Here is a 14,572-nt window from a genome sequence, read left to right on the forward strand (position 1 = left end):
GATCAGAACATAAGGGAAAAAACCCCAAAACCAATTTCCTTATGCTGTTAAGTTTGGCTTGACTATGATCTGTCTCAGCCTAACGGGTAAGACACATGCCTTACTAAAATAAGGAAACATTTACAGCTGAAAGCAGAATGTGTGGCTATACCTCTTGGGAAACAAATTTCCTGCTCAGGCCCTAATTCGTTTAATACCATCACACTGAAGACTCACTTCCCCCCTTTGCAGGTCCAAGCTGGGTTGTTTCTGCCAACTCTTCTTCCTCCCAGCCAGTATGTTGTAAGCCCAGGTAAACACTTCAGTTTTAATTTGCTCAAGTGTTTAATTGTTTTAATTTGGAAAGATGGACAATAAACCAATTCCCCTCATTTCCAAAGATTTACTGCTTTTTCCAATTTATTGAACATTCAGTGCAGGTTGTATTTCAATTAAAGGCAGCAAAACTGTTAATGGTCTATTAACGACACACTGCATCTACATAAAGATGCAAATATAAGTCGTGGCCAATTTTCTGGCCCGGTGAGATAACTCCTTCTCTTCCCCATAGTGAATTATCAGCGAACAACTCATAATTTTATACCAGCCCGTATCTCTGGTTGCTGCTCAACCGCAAGCATCTGCAGCGCACGACCTGCCCGCAGTCCAGTCCCGGGTTTGTCACCCAGGGGAGCGGTCTCCTGCCTTGGGACCGGGACCACAGAGGCTGTGGGGAGCAGGGTGGGCAGCCGCAGCGTGCCGGGCCCCTCAGGCCGGGCAGCTCGTACGCGGATCCCGGCGGCGCGGCAGGAGCAGGAGCAGGAGCAGGAGCAGGCCCCGGCCCCGGGTGATGCTCCCGCCGTTACCATGGCAACCGCCCCCCCCCCCCGGCCCGCGCCGCTCCGCCCCACGTGACCCGCGGCGGGGCTCGCGGCCCACCCGCCTGTTACCATGGCGGGGGCGTGGGGGGGGCGCTCTTGTTTCCGATTGGCTGCTACCGGAGCTCGCTGATTGGCGGGAGGAGGACGGCGGCGCGCCGATTGGCTGGGCCCGGAGGTGAGGCTGTGGGGTGATGCCGGCCGCCCCGCCCAGCGCCGGGACACAGACAAAGGCTGCCCAAAGGCTGCCCGGAGGCTGCCCGGGCTCCCCCCGCGCCCCCGGGCTGAGGCGACGCGGGATGGCCGCGGCTCTTGGCGCGCTGCTGGGAGGTGGCAACGCGAGGCCGGCCGGGCGCCCACAGACCCCGCGCCCTCCCCGCCCGGCCGCCCGCTCCAACTGGCGCTGGGGCACGCGGCGCGCGGAGGGGCGGAGTCGATGTCACGCTCGCCGCGCGCCCGGCAGCCAATGGGCGGGCCGGGAGAACGCGGGCAGCACGCGGGGCCCGCGTGTCCCGCGGCTCGGGCTGTCAATCACCCGCCAGTCTGTCAGTCGCCCCGCCCCGCCCGCGGCTCCCCCGCCCGGCGCTGTGAGAGCGGGCCCGCAGCGCCGCTCGGTCACGGTGCCCCTCACCGCCGCCCGTGCCCGGGCCGGCACCGGGGAGCGTTCTGCGGCCGCCGCTGCCTTGTGCCAGGGTTGGGGTGCGAGGGAGTCGCCGCCGCACCGGAACGGCTCCCCTGCGGCCTCAGCTCCGCAGTTTCTGCCGCCAGCGCCGAGCCCGCGCGGCCCGGCCCCCTCGGGATGCCCGCGGTGCGGGCTGCGCTCCCGGCGCCCTCCCCCGGTGGGGGGAGAGAGGCGGAGCCGGCGTGGCCGCCGCCCGCCGCCTTTATCTGGCGTGGCGGCGCGGGGGGTGGCACTGGGGAACACCTTGTTGTAAGATACGCGCTATAAATACGGCGCCGGGGATGGGAGTGCGGCCACGGGCGGCGGGGAGCAGCTTCGAGCTACGGTGGGTGCCTTCCCCGCGGCACGGCGGCTGGGGACCGCTTGAATTTTAATTACCGGGGCGGTGCGGGGCCGCCATCCACTCGGCCGACCCCCACACCCGGTTCCCGGGAGGAGGTGTGGGGGGAGTTCTGCGTTTTGGCTAGTTTTGTGCGGAGGGGAGCGGCGGCAGCGAGCCCCGGCGGCTGCAGCAGGGCAGGCGGAGGGTGAGAGAAGGGACGGGGAGGGGAAGGCTGGAGGAAGGACACGGGGCTGCGGATAAAGGCGGCGGAGGAGGAGAAGGCGCTGGCGGGAGGGGACGGGAAGGCGGGCTGGGGGAGGGAGGAGGGAGAGAGAGGGAGAGCAGCCTCTAACCCCGGCGCCTCCGCCACCGCCTCCCAGCAGGACTCTGATCGCGAGCAGCCGCCGAGCGCAGCCCGCGACGCAGGGCGGCCGGTGCCGCTAGCGCGGAGGAGGAGGAGGAGGAGGAAGAGGTCGCCGCCGGAGGAGCCCCGCGGTCCGGTCCGAGCCGCGTCGCTGAGCACGTCTGCCCGGCCGCCAGCATGATGCAGATCTGCGACTCGTACAGCCAGAAGTACTCCCTCTTCAACGCCATGAACCGCTTCATCGGCGCCGTCAACAACATGGACCAGACGGTGATGGTGCCGAGCCTGCTGCGCGACGTGCCGCTGCTGCTGGAGGAGCTGGACGCGGCGGGCGCCGTGTGCCCGCCCCGGGATGCTGCCCTGCCGCCCGGCGACCCCGGCGCCTACTTCTCCCGCAGGGACATGTACAGCCACTACATGCTGCTCAAGTCCATCCGCAACGACATCGAGTGGGGCGTGGTGCAGCCGCCGGCGGGCGAGGAGGCCGCCCGCAAGAAGGACAAGCTGGGCGGCGGGCCCGCCGAGGAGGGCGAGGGGGAGGAGGACCTGGAGCAGCAGTTCCATTACCACCTCAGCGGACTCCACTCGGTCCTCTCCAAGCTCACCCGCAAGGCCAACGTCCTCACCAACAGATACAAGCAGGAGATCGGCGTCAGCAGCTGGGGGCAGTGAGCGCCGGGGGGAGCGGGGAAGGGGCTCCGACCCGGCGGGAGCGGCGCGTCCCCGCCCGGCGCCGCCGCTGCCGCGGTGGCCGAGGGCAGCGCCCCGGGCCGGGCTTCCCTGCGCGCTCCCGAGACTGCAGCAGGTTTTCTATCAACGCACAAGAGAGAGAAAGAAATGTAAATTAATCAATACTAGTTTATTAATTATTTTGACCCCCTCCGTGTTTTTTTCGTTGTACGGTCCGGGGCGAGCAGTCGCTGTGCCCGCCCCGGCAGGGAGGCTGAGCCCGTGTGGGTACGAGGTGGTGGCATTGCTGGCTGATAAGGAGGCTCCACTCAAGCCGATGAACATAACGAAACTGGCACAAAATTGCTTCTGTCACCTCGGAGGGAACCCAGTGAGCTAAGGAACATCCCTCTGTTGTGGGAGAGATGGCGGGTCCCATGTTGTACATGTACTGGAGTTTATTTAAAACTTTTTTACTCAGATGTAGAGTATATTCTAAAATAAATGCAAATGTATTAACTAAGAGTGACCTAAACTTTTGGTATGATTTATCTTTCTTTAATTAAATGATATTTTTAACATCTGGAATTCTTCTGTTTTTCTTCTATGTTACATTCAGTGTTGCCTTACTAGATACCGAAATCTGTTTGTGCAAGAGAGGGGCTTTTGTGGCTTTGGTTTTTTTTTCCATCAAAGCAATTAGGCACTGATGGTAACTTGGCATATCTAAAATGTTTGAATCACCATATTAAACTTAACCATACATGGCCTGAATTTTAGTAAGCTGTTCTGAGCTGCACAGTGCAGTTGCTCTGTGTGAGTGTTGGCTTGAAGGTCAGTGCCTCTTTAACAAAATCTGAGAAGATCGAGTCATGGTTACTCTGCAGGCAGCGATTCATGGAAGTTGGAGCAAAGCCTAGGAATGACTCTTGCTTTTTTCGGGAAGTATCTTAATGTACTGTGGGGAGCTCTTTTCTGTCCCTCAGAATAGATCTGGCAGACTTGCCTCCCAGGTCTCCTGCATTTCTTTCCTCTAATCCTCCTTAGATACCAGGAGTTAATCGGTTTTATGTTATCCAGATTGTATTGATTTTTTTCTCTCTACTTTTTTTTTTCATTTTGTGAGGTAAAGTACCTCAGAATTGGGTGTCTATATTGTGTTCGAACATTAAGTTCAGATACTAAAGTGCACTTGCTGGTTGTGATGCAATATATAACAGAATAAATGTTTGATAAATATGTAAGTCCTTACATCATGTAAGTTTTCTTCTCAGGCACTGAAATGCCAAGTTTGTAGACATACTGAGATTTCACTTTGTATTACTGGCATCAAATTTAGGGCTTGTTTGGTGGTGTTGGTTTGGAGTTTTTCTTCTTCTAAAAATAGAAGAATTTTTCTCTCAACTTTAAGGATATTTTTGTTTGAATTCAGATATTCCTTAGCACTTTATTTTTCAGCCCAACTGTTAGGACGTTGTAAAGCATGAGCACTCCAGACATGGTACTAGTTGGCAGATGTTTGTGTAAATTAAAACACTCGGCCTAAATCTATGTTTAAAAATATATATTTTGGAAGGATTTTCCCTTCTGGGGTAAAGAACAGCTTTGTAAGGCTGGATGATTTTTACTTTGGCGATGCTTGTTCTTTTTGTAATGTTTTTAACTTCTCTTCCCCTCCCCTCTTGGGAAGATGCCAGGAGAAAAGTCAGGAACAAGGCGAGGGATTACCCTGGTTTCCTAACATGTCAGCTTGCCAGTCTTTCTGCAGTCAAACTAATGCAATGCGAAAGGTGCAGTGCCCTGTGCTGGATGCTGAAGTTCTGTTCTGAAGACAAGGCTGAGAGGGAGAACCTGCTCTGCCATGTGTCTCCCTTCTGGCCCTGCGCTCCATCGGCTGGAAACCACAGGCGAAACCTCAGACAAAAGCAGCTCACACAGTTTCACCCGTGTGCCTTTTGATCTCCCAGGAACTTCTCCTGGTATGGGTTTAGACAATACTGTTTAAATGTTGCACAAGAGACAATGTGATGCTGATTTAGACTATGAGTAATGTCAGAAAAATAGTGTTACATTAGCGCAGCACAGCCATGATTATGGAATTCATTCCCTTTGCATTCTAAAAAGCACAGGAGAAAAGTTACGGTGGAAGAGCAGCTGAAATCTTCTGCTATGGGGCAGCAAAAGTAGCATTTCCTTACAGGTAAAACTTGGGGTGACAGGGGGAGGAGGAGGATTCTGTGACTCAAGGGTTTGCCTTGCCTCTGTCTGTGACTAAGCTGCAGTTGCTGAACTGCACGTGGCTCCCATGCGGGGCCCAGGCGCTGGGCTGGCAGCAGCCCTGAGCATCCCAACTCAGCCGTGCAAAACCTGCTGAGAGTCACACCAGCTAGACACTCCTGCCACCTCCCACCTGGGAGCTGCTGTAGAGTTTCCCCTTCTCAAGGTCATGGGAGAGGATTGAGGCTCTTGGGATCAAGAAAATGATATCTTAATGCAGGGGGAAGACAGCAGGAGATAAAACCAGGGATGACTTTGCTGCTGGCTGTTGTGTAAAACAACTTGGCCTAAAAAGTAGGGTGGTCAGGCAATTATGTAAATGCTGCCTCCTGGCATTGCAGTAAGCAAAGATGAGATTGCAGAGTCTTAATGCAGATTTTGTGTGTTAGGTGCTGAATTGGGAAAAATTTCCATCAGCAGCACTATATAAAACAATTAGGTTTATTATTAAGGAGTTAAGTTTTCTCATGAAGGACTGGATCACTTTGTCTCCCTATAGTCCTAAGTCTCTCTAAGTCTCTATAATTGTATACAGAGTTCAGCAAACCTTTAGGCTGCTCTGATAAAGTGATTCTGGTACTTGGGTTAATGACAAATTACATCAGTCTAATGTAAAAGGTATCTTTATGATCTCAAATACTTTGGGAAGTGACTTAATTTCTTAGCCACACGCAGTCAAAAAGACAACTTGCCAAACTACCCCTACCCCAGCCATGCTCAAAACGGGATATGCACTGTGAGAAGCAGTTGTCATTTTTAGCTCACTTAAGTGAAATAGACTCCACATAGAGTAAGGCAGACATTAGAAGAGCAGTAAATAATGAGACTGAGAGCTGTTTGCACTAACAAATTGATTACAGCAGAGTTATCTTACAGCCAAGGAGCCTCAAGGACATTGCTCATGGCATGCATCGGTTTATGTATAAAAGTGCAGTATCTGTCATTATAGCTCGTGAGTCAACTCTTGTTTTTGTGTATACAAAAGAAGGACAAATGAGGGGAAAGCCATGCTTTTCTCTCTCTCTCTTTCTCTCCATAAAAATAAAGGGGAGGGTGTGAGTTCCATGGGAAGAACAAGAATCATGAGCTGGTCAGTGCTTGGTGGAAGCAGATTAAGCTGAGTCAGGCTAGGCTGTCACCTTCCTTGCTTCCCTCTGAAAGCTCTTCCTTGCAGAGGGTTCTAACTAGATCAAGATATTCGTGTTTTGTGGTTTGTGTCCTCCCCCTCTGCACAGGCTCTTGCACCAAGACATGAGTCATCAGTAGACTGGCTTTGCTGAAAGATGCACTGATGTTAGTGGTCAGAGGGAAGGTTGTGGTAGAATCTTATTATCATGTACTTAAGCTCTGCACCCTGTTCTACCAGGAAAAAAAATAAAAAAGAAAGAAATAGAAAGTATCTCCTTTCTGTGCCTTTGGATTTGGTACAGAGTTAATCTTTCTGCAGAAAAGTCTGCAGCAATTTTCCTTCACTGACTTATTTTCCTAAAATCTTGAGTATGGGAGGGGATTGAGTGGAGGTATTGCTTTTTATTATTCATACCTTTAAACTTTTAATGTTTTTGTTATTTATATCTAGGTAACAGTGTGTTAGGTACCGTATTTCAAAGAGCTCAAAGATCATATAAACAGAATTGGAGAGAAAGAGGTGTAGTTCCAACCCCCTTGGCATGGGCAGAGATACCTTCTGCTAGTTCAGCTTGCTGAATGCCCATCCACTCTGGCCCTGAGCAGGGATGGGACATCCCCAGCTTCGCTGGGCAACCTGTGCCAGTTCCTTGCCATGCTCACAGTAAAAACATTTCTTCCTGATATCTAATCCAAACCTATTTTCTTTCAGTTTGAACCCATTTCCCCCTATCTGGACATGCTCATGTCAAAAGTCCCTCTCCAGCTTTCTTGTAGCCCTCTTTAGGTTCCAGAAGGCTGCTCTAAGGTCTCCCTGGAGCCTTCCCTTCTGCAGGCTGAACAATCCCAATCCTCTCAGCCTGTCTTTTTAGGAGAGGTGCTCCAGCCCCTCTGACCATCTTTGTGGTCTCCTCTGCACTCACTCCAGCAGGTCCACATCCTTCCTGTGCTGGGACCCCAGAGCTGGATGCAGCACTGCAGGAGGGGTCCCGTGAGAGCAGAGTAGCAGGGCAGAATCGCCTCCCATGACCTGGACCTTGGGATGCAGCCAGGACACATTTGGCTCTCTGGGCTGTGAGCACAAATTGCTGGATCATGTCAAGCGTTTCATCAAACAACATCCTCAAGCTGTTTTCCTCAGGGCTGCTCTCAACCCATTCTCCATGCAGCCTGTATGCAGCCTGCATGTGCTTGGGACTGCCCTGACCCACATGCAGCACCTTGTGCTTGGCCTTTTTGAAATTCACAGGGCTCACACAGGTCCACCTGTCAACCTGTCCAGGTCCTCTGCATGGCATCCCTGTCCTCCAGCATGTGGACCACACCACACAGCCTGAGAGTGCCTCAGTCCCATTGTCCCTGTCACCAACAAGGATGTTGAACAGCGCTGGTGCCAATACTGATACACGAGGAGCTCCTTTGGTCACTGCTCTGCGCTTGACCACAACTCTGTGAGTGCAACCAGCCAATTCCTTATCCATGGAGTTGCCCACCCATCAAACCCATGTCTCTCCAGTTTAGAGACAAGGATGTTGTGTGTCAAATGCTTTGCACAATTTCCTGCACACGTCAGTTGCTTCCAAAGATCTTAAGTGATAGTACACACAGGGGAAATGGAAGGGCACAATGGGTTATAGCCTGCCACAAAATCTGAGGGAAGTGCAATCAAGGTGAGCATTGCAAAAGCATTTCCAGCTTTGCATGAATTTTTCTGTTATTTGTCATTGTCACCCCTAAACAAGCAGAAATACCCGAATGTGTTAGTTCTAATGTTGCAATTTTTTTTTTCCCCAGACCACAGACTTGCATGACAAGTTTAGGTCAAAATTAGTTTTAAGGAATGAAGCTATAAATGCCTTTCCAAAAGGAAATTTGTAACTAGGAGTGCAGTAATTGTATATCTTTTTGTTGGTAGCCAACTGCCAGAATGAGCACTCTTTGTAAAAAGTAACATTCCTTCCCTGTTCAAATATCCTTATTTGGCCCAGAGTGATAGAATGAGGAAAACACCTTCCAGTTTTTGTGCTTTTGAATTTTGTCCTGAAGGAATGGCACAGTAGAAGCTTAGAGAACTTACAGAGAAATCAGGTGCCTCTGTGTTAAACCACAAAACAGTGAATGAGCTTGCCCCATATTTGTAAGGTCTGTCATAGTATCAGTTGTATCTTTTTATCATGTATATCTACATGTATCTGATTCTAAAGTGATTCTTTTTGTTCTGGCCTGTTATATCTTAGCAACTTTGGGGTGCAAACAGCAGGGTCAATATCCCACAGGCCCAGGCACTTTGGACACTTTAGCTGAGCCTTTTGAAGTGCATCTCACTTTCTTCCCATCTGTATTCGAACTGAGATGTGCAGAATGCCTGAAGCCATGACGCAGACCACAGCACAGGAGCATGGCAGCCTCCTTGCTTTGGGATTGCTTTTTGGTCACTGGTTTATGTGCTGGAGCAGGGAGATATGCAAGGTGAACCATTCCTTCAGGTCATACATTGTTTGGAAGGGAGAATGGGGCAATGGGGTGTTTTCTCACCCTGTGACCAATATGTGTCCTTTCCAACTCCTTTTCCCCTCTCTCTGAGAATTTTCCTCTCTGAAATTCCTAGTAAACCAAGATAGTTTTGTCACCCAGACAGCTCTCAGTTTTGAACTGAACTGCAGTTACTAATAACAGGAGTATTAAGTGATTTCATGATATTTTATTGTCTGAATTGTATAATTAAACCTGGCTTCTTTTATTAACGTGCTATTTTTCATGTGGAGGCACTTTTCTTTTTAAAATGTTTCAGTAGTGATGGCTGATCACCAATCCATACTTTGAGAAATATCAATGTCTAAATAGCTCTTTTGAAGGCAGAGCCAACAATGCAGAAAGCTGGTTTCTGTTGCTAATGTGTGCAGTGCTCATCTTTTGATGTGCCCTAATAATTGCCATTCCTATTAACTGTAGCATCACACACTGAGAGAAAAACACACCCTGTAGCGAGCCTGAACAGACAAGGAAAAGCAGGGGAGCTGGCACATCATGGCCTTGGCATTTCTGATACTGCCTTTTGTGTTCAAGTTCAGTGTAATGAAAAAAAATGCCTCATTTAAAGAAGTTGAGAAGTCTGGTTGTAAAGAAACAGGCAGTAGGTTTCTTTCAGTTTTCACTGGTATTTGGCAAAGACTAAAATAATTCCTCATCCAGGTGAATACAGTCATGAAAGCCTTAATTTCAACAAGCAAACACAATCACTGTTTTTGAAGGTCTCTTTATTTTGAGACCCAGCAGTGACCATTTCTTGACTGGTTTAAGCTCAGGCAGTGCCAGGAGGGCTGGTCCTGTTCCATCCCCTGACTCCCATCCCAAACCTGTGAACCCTCCAGTTCTGCTGTGCTGGCACCAGCGCTCATGCAGCCATGGCATTACCAGACTTAGGGAGCTGATCCAGATCAAAATTAGTAGAGGAGAGAAGCTTTCAGCTGTACTAATTCCCTCATTCAGCAGAAGGTGTAGCTGCATTAGCTGCGGGCTGCTGTTGGAGGGAGGGTTGGGAACACACTGCCAGAAGGCAGAGTCAGACCTCCCCTCTTGGCAGCCACTTCCAAGTAGAGTGGATTAAGCGTGTTGTGAAAGTGTCATCTGAGTCCCATCTTCCAAAGAGGTTTGTATGCTGATGAGTTTCAGTATCACTGAAACTGGGACTGCTCGGGGCTGAGATTGGTGGGCAGGACGAGCACTGATGTGCCACCTGTGCCAGGGCAGGATGAGCACAGATGTGCCACCTGTGCCAGGGTTGGATGAGCACAGATGTGCCACCTGTGCCAGGGCTGGATGAGCACTGATGTGCCACCTCTGCTGGGGCTGGATGAGCACTGATGTGCCACCTCTGCTGGGGCAGGACGAGCACTGATGTGCCACCTCTGCCAGGGGTGGACGAGCACTGATGTGCCACCTCTGCCAGGCGCCGGCTCCTTGCTCCAGAGCCCATGGTCCCTAAGGAGGCAGAGCCAGCTCCCCACACCCTCCTGACAGCTGGGACACTCAGCAGGACGGCATGAACCACTGGGGACAAGCACTGAGGAGGCTGAGGTCACTTCTCATTCCTCCAGCTCTTGGCTGCCTCTGTCCCCTCGTGGTGGCCATGGCAGAGAAGAGATGGTCCCACACGGAGTTTAGGAGCTATGGCTCAGAAGAGATGGTCCCACACAGAGTTTAACAGCCATGGCCAAGAAGAGATGGTCCCACACAGAGTTTAACAGCCATGGCCAAGAAGAGATGGTCCCACACAGAGTTTAACAGCCATGGCCAAGAAGAGATGGTCCCACACGGAGTTAAGGAGGAGCCCCTCAGCTCTTTCAGAGCACAGCCAACAGCGCTGCTGCCATCCTGCCTCCACTGATGTCCCAGCTTCCCAGAGAACACCTGCAAGACTCCATGGGACAATGAAACTGAGTACACCGTGGCAGCAGTTTTGCTTGTTGTGAAAGGGTTTAATACTTTTGGATTGTGTGTGAGGGAAAGAGGAAGGGACAGCAGGAGCCCTGGTGCATCTTGTACGCAGGCAGTGACACATGCCAGGCCTTGGTGCAGGGATGGGAGCCCAGGACTTGCCCTCCCTGGGAGCGCCCTGAGCACAAGGTCTCTCTTGCTCTCTAATTAAAGGATGCCATGCAAAGTAAGGCTGTGGCCAGAAGACTGAGAGTCAGGAGAGCAGGTTGCTCCTGAAGTGATTAAGCACACTTAAAGAAACCTCCAGATGTGAACTTGAAGCTACTTGGAGGATTGAAAATAAGGTCTCTGCTACCCCTCAAAGGTGCCAGTGGGTAAAAAGGCAGAATATTTTGTGGGGACTCCTTCTCAGCAGACATGCTGTGAGACCACTACCAAGCCTAAAACCATTTCTCTTGGGAGCTGTGGTTTAGTGGAGTGCAGATTTTGGCACAGCTCTCTCCTCTGGCTCACCTTGCCTTCTGCAGGAGGTAGGATCTGACTGCAGTACAGGAACAACCAGACTTCTTCTCTTGCCTCCACATCACTGTGAAAGGTAAAATTTTCCATTGCTGTTGCTGCAACCATCATGGATGAAGAGCAAAGGAAGGCAGCAAGGATTTTGCCTAATTCTCTCCATTGGGTAGGTAGCTCTGCATGGCAATGACCTTCCCAGCCAGCCTCCCTCTCCTCCCTATGGCAGTGGAGCCTTGCCATGCCCTACACTGACTCTCAGCTTCTGTTCCTTCCCTACTCTTAGGGCAGCCACCTGGAAAACACAGGAGGTTGCAGGCAGGAGCCTGTACCACCAGGAAAGAGTAGGAAGAAAAGCCTGTTGATTTTGCCCAAAGATGCTGCCTTCTTGAGAAGGAGAAGCAGAAATGAATCCACTGCAATGTGAACAAGAGTGCTAACCCACAGTGCTCCTCCAAGCTTCCTGCCCAGCTTCCTCCATACAGAAAGCAGAAGGAAGGGGAGGATGTTGTTCACCATGCCCCATCTGACCTGGAGTCACCAGGATGAGGAAGATGCCTTGGTGCCCACAGTGCTCTTTTGGTCTGCATGTGTGTAATGATTTACCCAGGCAATTCTGGAGAAGAGATTCCATCAGAAACATGGCTGAGGGCCCTGCCCCATGGCCTGAATCACACAGTCACACAGGGTGAGGATGTTGATGAGGTTGGTGGCAGTGGGGCACCAAGGATCTGCATCAAAGGCTGAGCTTTAGGGATCCACACCAAGTCCCTCTCCTCCTCCCTGACTCGGTGCTCAGGGGACATCTCCAGGAGCAGTGGCTGCCTCCATGAAAGTCAGCCTCAGGAGAGGCTGGCTGTCAGACTCTGAAGCACTTGCTGCTTTTGACTGTGTGTTTTGGACAGAGTCCTCTTCCATCTGCATTGACGCAGCTATTGTTTGTATACATGATTTTAAGAAGGGATTTCCCTTCCTTCCTTCCTTCTCCTTTTAATATCATGCAGCAGCAAGAAGCAGGGAAAAGAGACTGGCACCATATGACCAGCCAGCTGTCTGTGGACTGTCAGAGCATATTGAGAGAACACAATGTGACTACCTTGGGTGCTTGATCATTCAGTCTCTGCTGGCTAAGCTATACACTACCTTCCTTCCACCCAATTATCCTGAATGTCACTGGGTCAGTGCATGGTTTACAGGACACTGTTTTGCATTTAAAAAAAAAAGTCATCTGGTCCATGTCCAGGGCATGGTAAAATCCCCTTCCTAGGAAAGCAGCATGACTCATGCTGGCAGAGCATCTACTGCCAAGTTATCCTTTCTGTTGCACGGTGATGTCTTCCCTTTTCTAAATTGCCTTTAAAGGCAGGAGAGTGGGTCACCTCTGCTCCAGCTTCAAGGTAGCAAACACAAGTGTTTAGGAACAAGGATACCAAAGGATGTGAAGCAAAGCTAAGTATAGATGCATCACACTGACTAATGTTGGAGAGATGGTGAGTTGTCTTTGACCTCAGTCCTCTCAGTTTTCTCTGCAGAGGAAACACAAATGCATTTTAAAGACTTCTTCCATTATTTGTGAGTTTCATGGATGTATGAGGACATGTAAGTATCCTTCAGTTTCCACTAGAAAATCAAGGTGCTTTTACAGAGGGAAAGGAAAGCACCCTGAGGTGCACAGACAACAAAAGGCACGATCTGTCACTGATGCAGTGGAGCAGAGAAAGGCAGGTTTGGGGCACTAGGGAAAATATCATCTCTGCCACTTGAGGAATTTATCAAGTAAAGGCTTTTCAGAGGATGCCTCCTAAACTGTGCTCTCTGACACAGTCAGTCACCAGAACCATTAGGCACAAGTTCTTCAGGTGGAAGTCTGATGTGGGATGATTCCCCAAGAAATTGACCCAAAGAGAGGAGATGTTACCTAAGGAAAGAGAGAAGAGTATTTTCATTATTAATCAGATGAAATTACTAATTTCTAGGAAGCCCCAGTTTCTCTGAATTGGCAGATTTGGGTTCCTCAATATACAGATGACAGTATTATACCCTGCACATTTTGGCAGCAGACATACTGCCTTATTTAGTCAGGAGCGTCATGTTTTACTTGACAGGTGGTAAAAAACATGGTCTGCTTTACTTCTCTTTAACATTCTATTTTTTAGGCTACTGAGCTATGCTCCTATGCCTTCACCTATTTAAGGAGGACAGGTTCTCATAAAAATCATTAAAAATGATTATTTTTATTGATCATGACCAATAATATATTATTTTTGTCTGACCCTTCTTCCTTCCCTCTTGCGTTATTTATACTGCAATCCTTTTCCTTCTAGTGACAATCAACATCATTACCTCTCTTCACAAACCACTGTTTCTCAAGTCTACAGACTTTTGCAAGCAAGTTTCCAGTTATTCTTTTGGGGCTGTAATTCATCCGAATGGATGTGGAATTATTCAATTTTCCTTCCTGCAGATATTTCCCTGCAGTTGTGGAAGTCTGTGGAAAACCACACCACAATAATTCGGCATTGTGGACTGAGACTGGGACATGAGCTGGTGTCCTGTACCTGCTGCAAAGCCTCACTGTGGCAGAAAGAGCTGCTAATTACACTGCCTGGAGTAGAAAGTTTGAGTAATCAAGGAATGGGAAATGGTGAGAAGCATATGAGCAGAGTTGTTCATCATTTCCATCTCAGCTCCTGCCATAGGAAAGGAGGAGAAATAAAACCTGCAGACACCTAATTCTGGTAGGAAGAACATCATGGCAAACGGACCCTATTTACTGCTGATGCACTTAAAGAACTTGGTGTCTGGATAAGGCAAGTCAAGGCAGTTCTAACTTACTAGCATGATGTACTTAACATAACACAGCTGATTTGAATTTTTGTGAATTAAGATATTTTGAATTAAGTTTTTTATGATCTTGAGCTTTTTTCCTTCTTTCTTCTTCTGCTTATTCTCTTTTTTCCTCTGTCTTTCCTTTTCCTTCTCAGAACTACTGTTCAACAACTTGGAGTGGCTTTCCTGTCTGCACTTTTTGCATTTAGCCTCCGTGTTTTGGAGAAGTGCCTACCTGCAGCAGCCTAGACAGACTTCCAGGGTGGAAGCATGTTTTCTAAAACATGGATGTAAGTTTACTTCACTTTTGACCCTTTTCCACTGTGGAACTAAAGAAATCTCTGAAGAAATCTCAGGGCTAGGTTCAGTTCCCTGCTCCCCATATTGCTCCCAGCACCCTACCCTAAATATTTCTTCTTTTCCCAGGCAGATGTTTCACAGCCCTGAAAAATCTAGAAGAGTCTGTCATCCTCGCTCCCCATCTCCTCTTCTCT

The 14,572-nt window shown here is 49.8% G+C and overlaps 1 protein-coding gene across 5 annotated transcripts; it reads left to right on the top strand.

Moving 5' to 3' along the window:
• Positions 1-359: 359 nt before the first annotated feature.
• On the top strand, positions 360-3,478 carry MID1IP1 (MID1 interacting protein 1). 5 transcript variants are annotated; one of them, XR_005952301.1, is made up of 2 exons: positions 360-1,864; positions 2,242-2,384. XR_005952301.1 is itself a non-coding variant. In XM_041399949.1 (2 exons), exon 2 carries the CDS (start codon positions 2,403-2,405, stop codon positions 2,895-2,897), a length of 495 nt encoding a protein of 164 aa, XP_041255883.1. In that variant the 5' UTR covers positions 945-2,066; positions 2,245-2,402; the 3' UTR covers positions 2,898-3,478. The 5 variants fall into 5 exon arrangements, 3 of the variants coding, with proteins under 3 accessions (XP_041255883.1, XP_041255882.1, XP_041255884.1); XR_005952300.1 differs by having other exon boundaries at positions 380-1,864; positions 2,245-2,384; XM_041399949.1 differs by having other exon boundaries at positions 945-2,066; positions 2,245-3,478.
• Positions 3,479-14,572: the final 11,094 nt, after the last annotated feature.

This window comes from Onychostruthus taczanowskii, unplaced genomic scaffold (assembly GCF_017590055.1).
Source record: "Onychostruthus taczanowskii isolate IOZ18803 unplaced genomic scaffold, ASM1759005v1 scaffold17, whole genome shotgun sequence".
Lineage (NCBI taxonomy): Eukaryota > Metazoa > Chordata > Aves > Passeriformes > Passeridae > Onychostruthus > Onychostruthus taczanowskii.

Bases quoted from the DNA above. Each gene is read 5' to 3' on its own strand.
- MID1IP1 (XM_041399949.1), top strand. From the start codon at position 2,403: ATGATGCAGATCTGCGACTCGTACAGCCAGAAGTACTCCCTCTTCAAC.